Source organism: Falco punctatus (genome assembly GCF_963210335.1).
Source record: "Falco punctatus genome assembly, chromosome: 4".
In the NCBI taxonomy this organism is placed as follows: domain Eukaryota; kingdom Metazoa; phylum Chordata; class Aves; order Falconiformes; family Falconidae; genus Falco; species Falco punctatus.
The window spans coordinates 14,779,712-14,798,486 of record NC_137583.1 but is presented as its reverse complement, the minus strand read 5'-3'; the positions used below and the strand labels follow the sequence as shown (position 1 = coordinate 14,798,486).

Genomic DNA, 18,775 nt, shown 5'->3' with positions numbered 1-18,775 from the left:
AGCCTGTCCTTTGAATTGTAGTAAGACAAGGTGGTGATCTGCTGCCAGGGTATCATCATAGGAACAGAACTTGCAAAAATATTGCAAACAAAAAAGTTCCTGTGACTCTTCCGGATGAATATTTCTAAAATGTCTGTGCTCAAATGTTCGAATGTTAATTCTGTCCAAAAGCAATGATACTGAAGTCTACATATTGAATAATAATTGTTATGCAAATGCTATCAATTCATGATTCCTATACAGAAACTTGAGGATGTCTGGGAGGTTATAGCACGGGTAATGGCAACTGTTTTTTCCCAGGCAGTTTAATAAGACTTTTCAAAGTATTTTCATCAAAAACACCTTCCTACTAGTAGAAGCTATCAGCCTTAATTAACTGCAACATGTATCCAGCTAAAATTAATTCACCCCAAATTCACAGTCCCTTCACTGAAATTAATTGCAGAATATTATATTCCCAGCCTATTATACTGTCCCTGTTCTTCAGCGTGGGCTTTATGTGGGTACAACTGTGGTCTTATTCCCCAGAAAAAGAATTTGAACAGAAGGCCAACATTGCAGCTTGGAAGAGGAGCAAATAGATTCCTCCTCCTCCAAGTGAAGTCAGCCTGTGCCCCTCCACCCACTGAAAAAGCCCCTGTTATCCCAGTCTGAGTTTCACCATGTAAATAAGAGCTCCTGTATCGGGCCCCTTGCCTGTGACATTTTGTTCCCATTTGATTTAGTGTATGAGTTAAGAAGTTTATCTGATGCATGAAGTAGCCTGCTTGAACAATACCAAACTGTTCCTCATTTTCCCTACTCTTCCCTTGTCTGGGTCTTTCCACTACTGCTGGGAAGGCAACGCAGGGACTTCTTGCAAAGCTTACTCCTCCTGCACCCATCCATCCCAAACAGAATCTTGGACCATATTCTGCTATGGGTAACATATCTTTGTAAAGGTTGTACAACAGGAAAAAAAGAAATTGGGTAAAAATCCCATGTTGATGTTTCTTAAGAGAATATCTGCATAAGATTTTTGGCTATATTAACTGAAGTGGGAAAACTGGAAGAGGTGACTGACCATCTGAAATCTCCAGTTCTGTTCCCCTATCTGTGTCTGGTGCTTCCATCATAACATCCAGAATTGCAAGCCTCCACTGGTTTTATAAATATTGTAGACATTGAAGATATTTTTTCCACTTTACTGCTACTTTAAAAGATGAATTTGCAGACTCTGGGGCATTTGCCCTTGACAAAACTTGTCTGGTTCTTATGTCACTAGGTCAGTGGAATATCAATAGATTCTTAATGCAGTCGGTCTTTTAGAGTTTCTTTCATTTTTCAGAGCAAGAGTAAATGTCATTCATATTGGCAGGCTATAATGGGAACATTGAGATACTAATTTATAAAAATATACACAGCTTCTTTTAAATAGTTTTGGTCTCCCTCTTGTTGTGTCTTTGGTGTGTCTATACAAATTACAAGGTTAGATATCCCTTAAGATCATAGAAAAGGTCATTTTTTTTGTCTTTTCTACCCCATGCCTCGGTGAAGTATTCATGGTATGGCTCAGGTATTGGGATTGGGTTTAATGTTTTGTGGCATCACCATCTGTTTTGTTGTTGCACCTGTTGTTGTTTTTATCCTTGGTGGGGGGTAAGGGGGCATGGAGGCAGCAGTGAGGGATGCTTGCATATGGGTCCAGACCTGATATAGAAGATGAGCACCGAATATGCAGAAACAGGGTAGTTCCTCTGATCCAAGCTATCTTTTTTAACATTAAAAGGCTTTCTGGTGAAAATGTGCCATTATGCATGTAGATCATCAGTGGCGGATAGTCTCTGTGTCTCCTCAAAGGCTATGAAGCCACATTAAAGTAGGCTTTTATATTATATGTAAAGTTCATTCATATAACTTAGCACAGGCATTGAAATAAAGCTCCTCACTGAGACAAATGGCATTAACAGGTTCCAAGGACGTATTCAATAGTTTTCCAGAGTATTGCAGTGGCTCAGTGGCAAAGGGCAGCATAGAGAAAGGCTAATCGTGCAAGGGAAGGCAGAGCACCAAGAAGGCTTTGCTGCAGGTGCCCGAGTCCCTTGGCCAGCTGGTGGTGGCACCCGCTCCTCGGCCACTGGACCTGGGGACAGCCACAGTGACACAGAGACCTGGGGGGACAGAGTGGGTTTCTCTACAACAGGTTTCGTATAGATGAGTTTTAAGCTCTCTTGTGACTTTATTTTTACTATAATAAGGGTGTTTAGCCCATAATGTTTCACCAAGATTTTTCAAATCCTTTTTGATCATCTTGCTCTTTTTCAGCATTTCCCTCTTACTGCTGTTGATTTAAATGTCATGACATTTTAAACATGACTTATTATAACAAAACAGTATATAAAACAATATGCTGCATAATAAATGCAGCCGTATTTTTTGGAGTGAATGTTAAATGAGAGCAATTTATTCCTCAACCTATTTTAGTACCTACTTACTAGAGGGTATTGGCTGCTTAAATCCCGGAGAGGCAATCTCAGAGGCGAGGTAGCCTGGCATGTGCAAGGCTGAAAGCTAAAAAGAAGTATTTGAGGGATGCCTGGGGGAAAAGGCTGTCCTGAGGATGTAGCTTCATCCAGGAGCGTTGTGATCCTAAGCATCGCAGGGAAAGCAGACAGGACTATCCTAGGAAGATCTGTTGGCTGGTGAGGGGTCCCCTGAGAAGCACACGCAAAAGCAGCTTTGAAACCCCAGTGGTTTGCCTCAAGCTTGCAGTATGTGTCATTTTAGACAACTGAAGTCTCCTTAAAATCCTCCTACAGTCAGCGGAGAGAGTGACTCAGAGTATGAGTTCCTCCAGGACACATTGACTGAATGTTTTCTTCTTTAATTTTAGAAAGTGTTGGGAGGGGGTGGGCATTTGTTTAATATGAATAGGCTAATTCCCCAGAGAAGAAATCTGCTCTCTGCTATGACCGTTGTGGGCTTTCCCTGCAGCTCCGAGAGATGTGGTGAGCAGGGTGGGTGAAGATCCCCCCGGGAGATGGGGGCATGCTCTGCATGTCCCTCTGCACGCTGAGTCGGCTCTGTGACGGTGCTGTAGGACTTGCAGCTGATAGCCTTTGTGCTGGCAGAAAAATACAAAGAAAACAAATAAACCAAATCAACCTCCCTAACACATGTGTCTTCCTTGGCATGTCATGAATCTTACTGAGTGTGCTCAGGGTATGGCAAATATTTGTCTAAAGTTAAGAAGATTAGCAGGGGAAGTTCTGACTTTGAAACTCCCTGCGCTGGGAGCCAGAATACATCAGCCTGATACAGATGCCTCGAGGTTATCTCTGCTCTTGGAGTGGGACATACACATCGCTTTGCAGCTCTGACCTTTTGGGAAAAGGCTTTCAGTCAAGTAATACATGCACCTGCATGAAATTTTTGAATCACTGACTCTATCCTTGATTAAAGTGCTTTTCCTTGATTAAAAATAGCCTTTTTCCAAATGAGTAATGTTGCATGACAGGCTATGCGCACAGGGTAGCATTTCCTCCAACATTATCACATTGATGACATTGCCATTTCTTACCTGGCTCTCCATACAACACATTTCTCTTGTGTAGGCAACTCTCTCTAGCCAACGTCATTAGGAAGCTCCCCACAATCATCTACCTTTTCTTCCCAGGTGAGGAGTACTGCAGAGGTCTTTCTAACATTATCTGATAACTAGGAGGATAATGGGCACAGTGAAAATACATCCAAACATCTCTATAGGTTCTGTCCTGGATTCATATCAGGTTGTGAATAGCAGTTCTCCAAGTCTTTGGCAGGACTTTCTTACCCCAGTGAATATTCCTTCAAGTATCTCCTTTGTAATATGTTGACTTTCCAAGGATTTTTATCTCAGTTGGAGCCAAACTGGAAATCTGTCAAGATTTGAGCTCTTCAGAGTGCAATCTACATATTTTGCCGAATGGTAAATGTGTTTTCTATACAACCGTCATTCTGCTTGTGGGCTTGCTTGTGTCTCATACTTTCAAAAGAAAATTTCTTAGGATTCCTTTTATATTTATTCTTTTTTTGTATGCAGAATTGTTAGAAACTAGCGTTTGCAGAGTTTATTTTAGCAAAGCACTTAAACACATATGCTTAAGGGTTTTACTTAACCTTTACGTGTTTCCACAAAATTCTCTTTGAGTGCTTTGCTAAAAAGGGTGCAGTTACTCATATGTCCACGTGAAGTGTGAGGTTCAAGTCTTTCCCCAAAGCACAACAATAAAACTGAAAAAATATTTGCAGCCACTATGACAAAGAGTCGATAGGAGAGGAAAAAAACACCACTCTTTAAAACGCAGCTTTGAAAAACTGAGGTTTCCAATGGGATATATGCTTTGCAGCAATAATATCAGCAGCTGTGAGGTAGCAGCGTATTTCATGCAGAAGTGGTGAAACAATTGGAGGAGGATTTTCCAGTAGATAGTTAAAAAATTGTGTCTCATATAGAATGCAGGCAACTTGAGCTTCTTCTCCATCTCCTTAAATAACTCGGATTTTTAACACAGGGAGTAAAAACCACCCCAAAATCAGAGATTTGTGATTCATGCAAATGCAGATATTGGTATGATATAGAATCTTAAGCAAAGTCAGCAGATGAGAAAATTATAGGATGTGGTTTTTTTCCTGCAGTGTTCACTGTAAATTAGAGCAATTAAATTACAGCAGTCTTGTAGCAGTAATTAAATATGGAGATGAGCCCAGAGATGCAGAAAGCATTGAACTGCCTGAGCTGCAGAGTAGAAGCAATGGTAAAAGGGGCTTGGAAACTCATCCTGATCCTGTATCAGCAAGCCAGGCCTCTTGCACTGTATTAAAGCAATATCTTGTCGGTGGTCAAATGGGAGCATGCAACGCTTTTTCTCTGCCTGTATTTTTGCCTTTCCTGGGGCCCTGCCCAGAGCAGTTGCAGGGGGGAATATCCAGCTGGGCCATGCCCACAGCTGGGAGCTTCTGCGGTGATTACCCCCAGGTAGGTAGGATTTAGAGCCATGTGATTGCAGCATCCCTGAGAAGCTGCTTTGTGAAACTTCTGTGTTTCATTAATTATTCTTTCAATTTATGTTGCTAGTCAAGTTGAGGCTCAAACCACAACTGTAGGCAAATGAGGTGGAGACAGAAGGCATGGGCTGGCAGAGGAGGCTGCCCACCAAAAAGCCCACACTTCCTTCAGCAAGACAGCAGAGGGTGAAAAAAGGCTAAAGCATAGCAGGAGGGTACAGATAATAGAAGTAAATATCTCAATTGTATTATGGGAAGGGGTGGAAATGAAGTTTTACTATGAGGATATAAGCTAAATATAAAGAGGAGCGAGAGGAAAGAAAGCACAGGAGAACAAGACCAGGGACAAGAAGGCAAAGGAGGCAATTCAGGAGTGTTAGACTGATGTAATTACAAGCAGTACAAGAGGAGGCTCAGATGACTGGAAGTTGCCACCAGGACCAGGAGGCCCTTAGTATCACCAAAAGGCTGAGGAGCTACAGCCAGCTCAGTCGTCACGTTTTCCTCCCATGTGGTGGCATGCTCTGGATGAAGCCCCACCACAGCTGCTCGCTGCAGCACAAGAGCAGGGGGCAAGGATGTGCTGCGGGTGTGTGTTCATCACAAGATTCTGGATCCATGAGGGAGTTGGAGGAAGAACTACATGTAGCAGCCCTGGGATTCTTTTTGTCTCCCATCTCTGGAAAAGAGTTGCCACTGGAGACAGGAGATGAGACATCCAGCCTCCTCATGGCTCACATGTTAATCTGATGAATATCTGAAATGTCACTCTGCAGATTTCACCCAAGTGTGGGAAATAAGTGTGGAAATGATGCCTGAGTATCCCAAGGTGCATTGGTAATAATGAATACCAGCAGCTGGGTAATGCCTAATATCTGATCCAAACTGCTGGCAAAAATTTGTTCTTGTTCTGTTTTTTTTGTTGCTGTTGGCTGCTGGGTTTGATAATACTATATTTTACAATTGCTGAAGCAGTTGAGCTCTGTTGTGTTGCTGCAGTTTGGCATAACTACTCTCCATCACTGTAATTTTTCTTTTAGTTAAATGGATTGGAGGTTATAAACTCTTAACTATCAAGCAGTAAATATTCATGGGCAGTGAGAATAGTGCTAACTACCACAAAAGCTTCTTTACCAATACTTTTGGCTAGTGCCCTATATTGACACGGGTTGTTTTTCTACTGGTATTATGGCATAAATAGAACAAACCATAATACAGATGTTACTTCAAATACCAGTCAGTCATAGACCCAGGTCCCCTGTAGTCTGCTGCATTGAGAATTCTGGGCTTCTCCACAAAGGGCAAGAAGTAGAGGTTCCCCAATGTGAATGTGTTATAAAACAATATTGTGTTTCCCTTAAGAATTGCAGTGATAAAAACATAGACCATTCTGCAGCACTAACAACTTTAATAAAATAACATAAAGCACAGCTGTCAGGTCTGCCAGCATCTCACACTGGGAGACAGGAGTGAGAAAATGAACACTTTTCACAAGCAGAAATATTCAAAGAGCTCCACTGTTTACAAGTAATCAAGACTGACAGTCATAGATTATTGGTGGAAGAGCATTTTCTGCTTGAGGTGAAAGAAGAGGATAATTTATCAGGAAGCCCAAGAAGTCAGACATCAGTAATGATCTGCTTGAAGAAGGGCATATCTTAGAAATAGCGTGTTTATTTATACTGCAAGGCAAGAAGATGTACTAAGTTATAAACAAGAGTTTTAGTGCTTGAAGAATGTTGAGCAGATACAGTGTGTAATTTGCTGGGCAACTGCGATTAGAGAATTGACTAATGTGTGTCTCGGTGCTTGTTCAGCATATTAAAAGAAAAAGTTAGCATAATAGAGATTGTCTAAAAGAAATACTGGTGCTCTCTCTTCCTATCCTTTCGGAGTTACACGAGCTATGCCAGTCTGGTTGCTTACCTTATTTTTAATGGTTGTGCTTCTGAGACTCCTGTAATACAACAGTGGGTTTGGCTTCAGAGAATGTGGGGCTTTCTGAGTTTTGCAGTAGAACATCTTGTCTCTCTGGTGTGGTGTTTTTGCATCACCCCTCTTCTGTGAAAACAGGCAACGTACCAGCAGTTTTAAATTGGTAACTAGCTTGGAGTTGTACAGAAAAGGTTTTACGGACTGTGTGTGCCTTGGCATGCCCTGTGGCCTGCAGCAATGCAAGGCTGTGTGTAGGCAGACCCCCACCTCCCAGCCCTTGTGCCATGTCCTGCAGGAGGAGTTGCTGTCCAGATACCAAGAAATGCTGCTTCCTTCCTGGCTTGCAGCCTGGAAGGGAAGGATTGGCTTAGAGTTAGAAGATTGAGCTCATGTCACTATAAACCACCATGCAGATCCATCCCTTGTAGTTTGATATTTGTTGTCTCCGCTCCTGCCAGGCTCGCCTGAAGCTTATAGCTTTTTTTTTTATTTTATTTTATTTTAATTGTTATAGCTTTCTAATTATTCTTTCTTTCACTTATTGTAGAGATTGTAAATTTTAGTCTGTGTTTGGCCAGCTTTGGCCAACATTACCACAACATTGCTGAGGACAGGCTGTGCTTCCCCGCACTTCTGCTCCACATCTGAGGGATCTGGGTTTCAGGGAAGACAAGAAGTCTCCAGCTATCCACCAAAGAGTGCTTGTCAGGAGAGCCTGGCGTGCCAGCAGAGCTCAGCCACAGCCCCTGGCAGTAGCCCCATCACCCCATGGATGTCCCTGGAAGACCCTGAGCAAAATCTGTCCCCTTTGCTTCAGTGTTTTGCACAAAAGTGACTCTTGTAACCTCATCATGTGCTACCTCCATGTCACTTGAACTAGCAGTTACTTAGCACAACTGGAAATGCATACGTTTGCTTGGGAAAGGATTCTGAAGGTGAGCAGTTTCTTCTAGAAGCTTTTATTGCAAGAAGGACAATGGTCGTTGTTTAGGAGTGTTTGGGTAACACAGAAGCCTTGTCCCAGGAACTGTAGAGAAGGTAGCCAAAGTGGTTTTGAGACACTGTGGATCAGTCAGTCCCCACCACTGTTCAGATTGTCCAGGGAAACCCAGACGAAACATCTTTCACAGAAAATAGTGTCAGGCAGATGATGTGGGGCTCTGGATAAAATTTCATTTGTTTTCTTTTCAGAGTGTGCAGAAGTAGAATTGTTCTACAGAAATTATCACAGACTTCAAGCTAGTCTGTGTTTGAATAGAAGAGTAAGGATGTCGGCTTAAGTTCTCGGGCTTTTTCTGTCCGACTGGGCAGAAAAGCAAGGGGAATCACTGGTTTTTACAGATGGATAGCTGGCAAAGAGAGGGTTTTTTTCCCCTTTGAGCAGAACTTTGGAGTGTTCTCCAGGTGTGAGAGAGCATTGCTTCCCCTGTAGAATCCAAACTTTCAATAGCATGTCAAATGTTTGCAAAATGCACGGCTGGGACTTGGGTGCGCATGTGAATAGAAACACACTCCAAGGCACAGAAGTCCCTTAGAAACAAGTATCAACTGTTACATGTGTTTCCCACCTGAATTCTATTTGAATACAATTTAATATGGAAATATGTATGTTCTTCTTTCCTGAATGTTGTTTTACAACAGCCAGAATACTAGGGAGACTGGTTTAGGCTCTTAAAAAAAAATAAATGTTTAAATAAAGTAGTTTTGCTTACAGAGGTCTTCATGTGGAGATCTGAACCTGGTTGAAAAGTACATTACATAAGAAAACATGAAATAGCCAGGTGAGACCAAACTCTGTGATCACAGATCACCATTGGAGATCACTAACAGCTGCTAAGAGAAGATCTGAAGAACTGGGCAGATGCATGGATGTGTCTCCATTGTGATTTCCAGACTCCATTAATTTGTGGCATGTAGAATCCCTGAGCTAGAGGTGGTATCAGCATACCTTAATTTATTTGCCTTTCATCTATTGGTACTGTTAATCTTAAACCTGCATAATGTTCGGCATCCAGAACATCATCTAGTGAAAGGTTATCCGTAATTTAACTATTTGGCTTCAGAGTAGCTGGCTATACAGTTTGGCTTGTGTCAGAGCTGCAGGGTGGTGGGAGAAGGGTAGGTGGCCACTGGAGAAGTTTTCCAAATGTCCACAGTGGTGGTTAGATAATACCAGAGACCAAGTGGCATTGGAGTGCTAATTGCTTATTGCACTTCAGAAATTACTGACATGCTAAGAGGGTTGAATTCAGAATAGTTCTGGGATCCTGTTAGGGTAGACACAGCGCCTTCGTAGTGACATAATGTCGTCTATAAGTCAGTTGAACCATGAATACATTGGCCGTGGCAGTGATTTAACACCGCAGACTGTTGTTCGCCATACCCAGTGTGCCCACAAACTGTGGATACGTGTTTTCAGTAAGGGGCGCGTGGCCGCGGCAGAGCGCGGTGAGGGGTGTTCGGGCGCTGTTGTGCCGGGCTGGGGCGGGCTGTTGGGACTGCGGGCTGTGCACCCGGAGCCAGGGCTGCTGAAGTTGGTTGGGTTTGAAGGCAAGTTTCACAGAGTATTGCTGCTCCCCATAGATCTGTTTTAACCTTAAGTCAAAGATTGATTATTTTGAAAGGTTAGCAGTTATGTAGCAAAAGAAACCCTCTCCTTTGCCAGCTTTGAGAAGTCACTATGGTCTGCGACTTCACGCAGTTTTAATTTAGACAACAACAGCAGCCGTTTCAGGATATGCCTTCTAATTACTGTTCAGTTTCTTTGAACAGGGAAAACAAAAATAAAAACTACAAGTCAAATCCCCGCTTTACTGGTTTCCTCCTGGAGTCAGCTCTCACCTGGGTTGCACAGAAACAGGATAGCAGGGGAGGGCAGCAGCCAAATCAAATCACCAAAAGCACTTCTTGCAGGTGAAACAAGGAGGCTGTGAGGAGCAGGGGCTGCCCTCCCTTGCCTGCTAGCTGTTGCCTGCTGTATCTCCTGCTGGTGTTAGGTCTAACGAGCAAGACATTGGTTTTTTAGAAAAAGAGCTCACACCTCAGACAGACAGTTGATTTACCACCACTCGGCTTGTCCTGGTGCATCCTCTTGTGAAGTGTAAGTGCTGACAGGCCATGGAAAGTACAGGATGACGTATGCTGTTTCTTATAACTCCCTCTCACTGCCAGCTCAGATGAGGTACCTATACACCACATAGGTGTGTACAGTGGGGGAGAGCAGGCACATGGACGCAAAGGACATGGGTTGACAGTGTATACGTTGTGCCAGTTCATGGCTTTCAAATCTTTCTCTGTAATTCTGTAGCATTATTACAAGATGGATTTATAACACACCTAGAGCTAATGTAACAATGAAGATCAGTTCTCTACTACTCGAACAGTAATACACTTTAATTTGCCTGCAGCTACTGTATAGTATTGGCATGAAAGGAAATAGCTTTCTAATGCAGCTTCATCTGCTGAGCAGGAAGAAATCTGTGCTGCAGAATATAAACCTACATAGGACTATAGCTGGCAGCGAAATTCAGAGTAGGAGAAACACAGCACAAATAAAAGCCTTTGAGTTGGATGTATGCTAACAATCCTAGTTTATTGCTAAACATGCCATATACAGTAATGCAGTTTGCTTGGCAGGTTCAGTATTGCTTCATCTTTGGTTTTTCACTGCTTCACCTTCTGTACTAAAATTTGTACAGGAATAAAAGGTATAAATTCATTAGTTTCCAACTTTGTTTGTGACTTTAACAAAAAGTCGATACAACGTTCCTCAGCAGCAGTGATACTGTTAACACAATCTGTGCTGTGCTCTGTACCTAGAGACGCGCTAGAAATCTCAATACTTAGGCTGCTAATGCAAATGTTTCTGCTGTAAATGTGGCCTTCCCTTGAGTGTCAGGGATTCTTTGAGTGGACATGTGTACAAATAGTCACTCAAGTGCTGGCACGTTTTATTTGCCATAAAATAGAATTCCCTTCTTCTGGAGAGCAGGAAAACAAGCAGCTTCTCCCTTCTTCTGGAGAGACAAAGGATGTGTATTTAAAATCGTCATGCTGGAAAAATATCACTTAATACTGCATGTGGGCTATAATTTATTTTGTGGGCATATTATGCAACCTAGATGCAAAAATTGTTTCGCATACTTTTGATCTTTTTCCCTAGTAAATCATCAATGAAATATAGTTTGCATAAAATAACAGGGTTTGTTTCTAGACCAGGGATGTGCCTCACTCTCAGCAAGGGCAAGGAAGGACTAATAACTTGCATGCAGGGAGGGAACGTATCTCTTCTGAAAACTCCTGATATAAACTGCTGGTGGGAAAGAGCTGCAACAGGGCCTTGTTATAACAATAGGACTTTGATGGGAAAGGTGGCCCCATGGGCAAGGGAAAAGCCAGAGAGAAAGTTTTACATGAATTTCTGGCATGGTAGCTTGTGCCTAGCTCACTCCACTGATGTCATGGGCACCTCAAAATATCTGAGTGTGTTGGTTATCCTATTAACTTACCTACCAGCTTTGCATCAAAGACTTGCAAGGTATCTGACCATCAATTCACAAAGGTGAACTCTGTCACTGCCTACAGTTCACCCTGGTACTTTGCGTTATCATAAATCCATCAGAGCCAGTTAACTACTGTCACCACTCTAAACTAGTAATCTTCATCTCTTCATCATCAGGGCCCTCCGTCCCACAGACATGTGGATAGTTAGATTGGTTACATACAGACATGCTCTGAATTTGGGAATAAAACTAGAAAAAAAAGATGTCAACTAACTGTTCTTTTTTCTCTTCTTTCTTCCTCAAAAAAGTTGCAACGACATGACAAAGAGGATTCCCCTGACAAGTGGAGGACAGAAGAAGAAATGGCAGCTGAAGCAGCAATACTGAAGAAGTATTTTCAGGAAAATTAAAGGTAAAGTTTTACATATTGACTTACTCCTGCAACATCCAAAACTCTGTTCAAGCCTCCACAGGCTTCTCGAGGTCAGAGGGGGAATATGCAGAATGGAACAAAGCAAACCAGAGCTCTGCAGTTTGTATTGTTTCCAAAAGAACAGAACACTCCCACAGTGGCTGAAATAATGTTCTCCTTCTTGAACAAATCAGCATCATCCTAGAGCATTTAGTTTCCAGACAGCAAAAAATAACAAATCTGGAAATTAGAATCATCATCAGCTGCTTAAGAGGAATGTCTAAACTAACATATCCTCCCTCTGGTTTTAGAACAGAAAATAGCCTTGGTACCTCTATGAAGAGCTAAAAACTGGTGTGTCTGTGTACACCCAGACAAGCATATGCACCTATACATACAAAATCCCAGAAGAATTCAGACTAGAGAGTGATTAAAAAAATGCTAACTTCATCTGTCAAATCTTAAATCATCTGATCAGTTCAACTTTCAAAATTATGCCTGCTGGAAAGCTGCCTGTTCTGCTAAATTTTCCACTGGCCTTAGAAGCAAAAGAGATTTGCAGGGAGAAACAGAAAAAAAGAAAACACTTGGCAGACACTAACATTGGTGCTCTAGAAATTGAGAGTTTTTCATTTTGTACCTGGAGTCCCAGAAGCCAGATTCTTCCAGTAGAAGTGAACTGGCCCCCGGAGATCAATATGAGTTACGCTGGGACGTACGCTGCAGCAATGATGCCAAAACCTCCCTCTCCCTGTTCCCCATATGTCGTCTGCCATCGTCCAGCACTCTCATTTCTCTGTCATTTGTGACTGTTTCATATTTTTTTCCTCTGATGAACTGAAATGCCATAAATATCCCTCCTCTCTGCCTGTGACTCACTGCTTGCAGCTCAGCTTGAGAAATCTTGAGCTAAACTACACAGTGTGCATGTGGCAGCTCTCATCTCCAGTGCCATTCTGGCATCTCCATTTGGGCTGGTTCATTGGACTCTCCAGGTTTTTTTTCTGCATGATGACCATGCTCTCATCTTCTCCAGTTAACTTAGCTGTGCCAACGCTTCTGTGGACTGGCACAGAGAAAGCTGTGTAACACACACTGTCCCATCTGTGAAGGAAGTTTGTCCTCAGCACCTGGGACCTAGTGTCCTCCAGGGCTTGGAGCAGCAGGGTTTGGACTACACAGGCAAGTTGCCACAGTGGCTGCTGGATTTGTATTTAGACACTCACTTTTCACCTTCTTAGAAATATACTTTTCAAAAATTAATTACTCAGCCAGAAAGAGCATGTTCTTAGGTAATGCATATGTAAGCATTCTTTTCTACTAACAGAGGCATTATGTAGTGCTTCATCAATGGCACAGCAGCAAATGAACAGCACTTAGGATAAAATGGTACATCCCTATTCCAATGTGATGATGTTCCCCGTTATATATTTGGTGGGTTTTTTTTTGGTCTGGTTAAAAATGAATTTGCAATGATTTTCTGCAGAGATTCTCAAAGGGCTTAGAATTAAATCCCCACATATCAATAAAATGTTCTTAGGCTCTTTTGATACTAAACACAAAACTGGATAGAGGGTTTAAATTCATTCCTGCAAGCAAATTCATGTGGCTGGACTTTTATTTCCATTTATTATGAAAATAAATCAGCGTATGTCTGCATGAATGACCTCTTGATACTGGTAAATTAAATCTTATTGGCATCATTATCATGAGAGTATTTTGCCTAGTACAGGCAGTCCTTCCAACCCTAGATTCCCAACACAAGGCACCACTGTCAATCTCTCCCCCCAACATTGTTTTGCTTCTGAGGTTTAAGGCTCTGAAACTAAGATAAAGGTGTATCTGAGCACCTTCTGAATTTCTCAACCTTTGTCTACGCTCTTAACCTTGCTTCTGAAGTAATGAAGATTGAAAACATTTGGCAAATTAACAAGGTTATATGCATCCTTCTTCAAAGCTATTTTTGTTTTTCACCTACAAAGGATTTATTTTGCCATTTATAAGTTTACCTGGATGCTATTTGACTTGAGTTCTTTCAGGCGGCACAGGGAAACTCAGAAAGAGCTGAATGTGGGTGTTTTGGAGCCAATAAATAGAAATTTTTAAGGCCTCATGCATTATTTTTCTACTTAAGTGTTTTGTTCCAAGAAGCCCAGCTCAGCTGGATTAGCCTGGACAGATTGAGCTGGGTTTCAGAGCTTTCCCAGTTACTCTTACATTTGTCACAAGTCTTTCACCAACTGTCACAACTGCTATACGTCTTGACCGGGTACAGTAGTGCCTTTTACCTGTATTTGTAGACTGTCTGTTCAAGAAGGATTTGCAGGTGACTTTTCTTTTTCCTAAGAAATACTAGAACAAGGCAGGAAGAAGCTCTTGATTCTCTCCCTACTAGGTTTGCTGGTGCTGGTCCCTCTTGGCAGGTTGGGTTGCCACAGCTGAGTGCTTCTACACCAGTCCCCAGATGATCAGAGATAACCAGCCACTTGCTCAAAGAAATGAACCCCATTTAGCCTTGCTAAGTTTGCACGCTTGAGAAAATACTTGTCTTAAAATAATTTATTTGTGTGTGCAATTGCCTTGAGTGGATGAAACTGAAATCAGTGAGCGAATTTGTGGTTTGTACGTGTTTCTAGTCTTTCACTGCTTGTGCCCATGTCACTGTATCCTATCTCATTAGAAGGACTTCTCACTTCTTGAACACCCCCAGCAAGTGCAGACTCTGTGGAGCTGCTCGCAGGACTGTGTCTGCAGGGCCAAAGTTCAGCAGAACTTTATGTGGCTCTGGAGGAGGACAAGAAAAGGAAAATAAACTTTCTGTGGATGGGGTATTTAATAAATAATTGCCCCAGTTAGTTGCTCTTTTGCTTAGTAGCACCAAGATTTGACCTCTTTAGGAGCCATTACTTGTTTAATATCAGCTGTCGTATGGTCAGCTGTGTTTGGTAACTGGTTGCTTTCTGAGGTGGATCTAGGGGGAAAGAGTTTTTACTCAAAGAGCAAGATTTGATGCAGCATCTTAATTTCCAAGCCTGTTTTCAGAGTCACTTTTTAAATTTTCTATCTGTCTGTAGCTGGATAAGTGTTTTGATAGTCTGTTTTGTGCATTTTAAGTTACATATGCTAGAAAAAAGGGTAAAGATTAAAAGAGTTACTAACCTTCAGATAGTATATGAAAAATGTTTCTCTTCAAAGGCAGTTTCACTCTGTGTTGTTGTTTCTGAAGAAAGAACCAGGCTGTACAAGTTTCAGTAGAAGTTTTCCTATTTTATGCATAACTGAAGTAATACTTTTATGCCATTAGAAAACCAGTCAGTCTTAAGTACGGTGTCAAAACATCCCCTTGCATAAAGGAGTTGACAGTGATATTCTGTTGCCTAGCGCTTGCTGAGTTACAAATATTCAATAGCTTTTAATTGCTTAACCATCTAAATATTTTGTGTCATTCAACATGCAAAATTCATTTTAAAATCTCTCCAAATAATGCAGGCTGTGTAGTCATGCAAGATTTCTGAAGTCAGTTCTCCCCTTTATCCCCAGTCTGGCAATATTTCTAGAGAATATAGTCTTTTCAACTTTGTCAGAGAATATGGATTATTTTTTTTTTCCCCACTGTGAAAAAGAGACAGTCTCATTCTTTGAGAGTGCTCCTTCTGTCTCACAGCTGCCTCTTCTGCACCAAGATCTCAGTATGTGTGGAAAGATGCTGTTCTATTGACTTCAGCAGGGAAATAACCACTGTTAGCAGCAGCTGACCAGTGGGAATTTAAACTGGTGTTTTGGCTTGCATCTGGTTTCGCACTGGCATCTCTAACAATCCATGCTGTATGCATGAAAGGGAGTACCAGAGCAATCCCATCACTTGCCTTACATTTAAGCAAGTACAACAAGATGGCTTGCACCACCTTTCTTTGGTTGCTTTACTTTAAGAAAAGCCCTCCTATTATTTCTGGTACTTTAAACTGAATAGAACCACAAAATAATAACTATGTCTTGGAGTGGATCCACAGAGTGGAACTGGGACATATGCCATGCAGTGAGGACACAGTCTGCCCCAGAAGATGCTGTACCTGCAGCATGGACCCAGCACAGGCTGTCCCCTGGATGGGTGCCACAGTGATAACACAGGTGTGGTCAGAGGTATTTTCAGCAGTAGATGCTCCCCCGCTGTAGGCAGCCTGTTGGCAAGAGTCCCCACACAGTCACAGAAAATACAACATGCTGTGGATTCTGGTATGGGGAATGGGAGAAGAGGAAAGGGGTACAGCAGGCAGGGACCCCTCAGTTTCAGAGCCTCATTTTACAGGCAGGGCAATTTTTTGAGTGCTTCCACTGGAGTCAGACTCAAGGTGGTGTCTGGTCCTGGGGATTTCTCAGAGAGCATTGCTGAGAGCTGTTCATGGCTGCACTTAGGAGCTGTTTGTGTATAATCCCTAAGTAAATACACATCCTAATAATCAGCTATAGATTTCTCTTGCACTCCAGACTTAAGTGCTATTAATTATATCCCCCACTCAGAAGCCTCCAAGAACCATTAATTAGAAAGCAGGAGCTGACGGTTTGCGTGTCTGTATGAAAGTGTTATGACCTGAGAGTGAAATATAAGCTTGAAAAGAAACATGGTTTACAAAGGTCACCTTGGAAAACATCACAACAATCTGTGAGAGGAAGCGAATGCAGCACTCCAAGTGTGCGTTTCGGTGTGACATTATGCTTTAAGTAGTTGGAAATAGCAAAGAGAAGATGGATCATATCATAGGTTCTATACTTTTTTTCACCCATTTCTGCAGTAAATATATATAAAGTAATCTTTTTGTCATTTCAATGGAATGCAAGAGAAGTTTATATCAACACAAATCCAGCAGACACACATAATCTGGCCCTTGCTGGTGTTTTGAAGTGTAAAATCCAGACCCACCACCTCTGCAGCAGGGAGAAGGTTTATGCGCAGGAATTAAGTTATCTCTTCAAGGGAAGATGTAAAAAGCCAAAAGAAGTGCAGCGATTGTGTACAGCAGTAATACCCACTCTAGAAAGCTCAGGGCAAAAGGCTTCCCCAAATAAATGTGGTGTGCTAATGCACAGCAGCCTCAGTGTCGAGGCTGATTATTTTTCTGGTTGAAGCATGTCATTATTCTTATGAAAACGAAGCTGCGATGGAGTTAGCTATGATTACAAGTGAAATGTCTTTCTCTTGTGGGAGGCCAGCATAAACATAATGTCCCCCTCATACGTATTCCAGGGCTTTATTTTGAGGCTGAGAGTAGTACCGTGCTGAAAGCTATACACCTCGTTTTCTGGACTCCCAGTTCCCTGTAGGTGGCCATTTAAATCACCTGTAAAGAGTACATGAATCCCATACAGCACTGCTTGGATCCTGCGAGTATAGCTACAGTAGAAATGTCGTGGTCAGAGACACAGACAAGATTGTACCCTATAAAGGCAAAGCAGCAAGTGCATTACTGTTAGCAAAGAAAGCTGATAGAGGGCCAGATGTTCTCTTAACTTGCACATCCAGCGGTCTGGATACTTACCTGGGCTGTCTGTTAAATGCCAAGTATTTTCAGTCTGATCTGTTCTTGGTTCATCATTAAGCTTTATGTATGTTGCATTGTATGAAAGGAAAATGGGGAAAGCCAAGAATAACTGATAGACATCGTGTCCCAGGACCCGGGATAAAAGAGTCAAGGTACAGGATAATGCTGAGCTTCAAATAAGGATAATATCAACTGTGGTCAAGTACTTTTATATTCAAACCTGTGCTAAAATAGTGCTAATCTCTTGCCCCCAAAGCTGCAAAAGGATAGTAAACAGCCAGACCCTCCTTCAAGCAGATTCGCAAAACATGTGCCAAGTAATTTCCAGGCTGCCATCAAACTGCCAGTCAAGAGGGGCATACAATGGAAACTGTTGCTCAAAATGCCATCGAAAGGGGAAACATATGTTTCAGTGAGAAAAGACAATCAAACAAAGAAGTGGGCGGCTGGGGAGTTGCAGCCACAACAGCAGCAAGGATCCAAGCCTCACACACAGCCCCGGGAAACGAGTTTGGGGGCCGTGCCCTCGTGTAACATTTGAGTAACAGCTTTGTATTTAATAAACTGAAATAATTTTCCAAGTATTGAAGCCAGCTCTAAACATGCTTTGAAGTGAAGGTACAAAACTGAAGATACCAAGCAAAAAGCCCACTCCACGCTCAGTTATTAGCAAAGGTTTCTGTTGTGTTATCCTATTGCTGTAGCTGGTGCATAATAGAACTGTCCAGAGGAACACTCCAGCCAGCGACTCAAAAGTGACCTCAAAGCTTGAAAGCTTCCTTTGTGTGAGTTTTGATATCTAGGCTGTGTAGGTGGAAAGGCATTAATAATTTCTCCAGTAAGTAGTTATTCTAAAAAGGAAGCGGGTGATGGACATTGGAAATATATTGAACTGAGCATACTTGAGGCTCCCTTGTTTGCCAGGATGTCAATCTCTACCCAAAAGGGCAGGTATGTGCTGGGTAAACCCAAATGCCCCACTTGTGTTAATGACTGGGGCTGCTGCAGCCCTCCAGTTAGCACTGCAATAGCAACTGTGCCGAGTTTGTGCAGGGATTTTGCACGCCGTTTTTGCAGCTGCAGTTGGCTGCAGCTATTTCTATTTCTCTGCTTCGGGGACACCATCTAGGTCTGTCGTGGCACCTATTACAGGTCTTTTACTAGGATGGACCACCAAGAGAGTCATAAAATCAGAGCAGGAATGGGAAGAAATACCCCATTCATTCTCCAGTGTGTGAGACTTGCAGCATTTTCAGGCTGATGGTTCCAAATGACTGGTGTGTAATACCTTGGCATCAGGTACAGTCCCGTGGCAGGGTCAGGCTAGATGAGGATACATAAGAGATGATGATTTTGAAAGAGCA

The 18,775-nt window shown here is 42.2% G+C and overlaps 1 protein-coding gene across 3 annotated transcripts in view; it reads left to right on the top strand.

Moving 5' to 3' along the window:
- Positions 1–18,775, top strand: part of FHIT (fragile histidine triad diadenosine triphosphatase) — a 661,182-nt gene that overhangs the window by 641,466 nt on the left and 941 nt on the right. For all 3 annotated transcript variants that reach the window (XM_080382945.1, XM_080382944.1, XM_080382946.1), the window contains one exon: positions 11,771–11,874. In XM_080382945.1, the coding sequence (XP_080239071.1) occupies positions 11,771–11,872 (102 nt within the window). In that variant the 3' untranslated portion in view covers positions 11,873–11,874. The remainder of the gene's footprint in view (positions 1–11,770; positions 11,875–18,775) is intronic.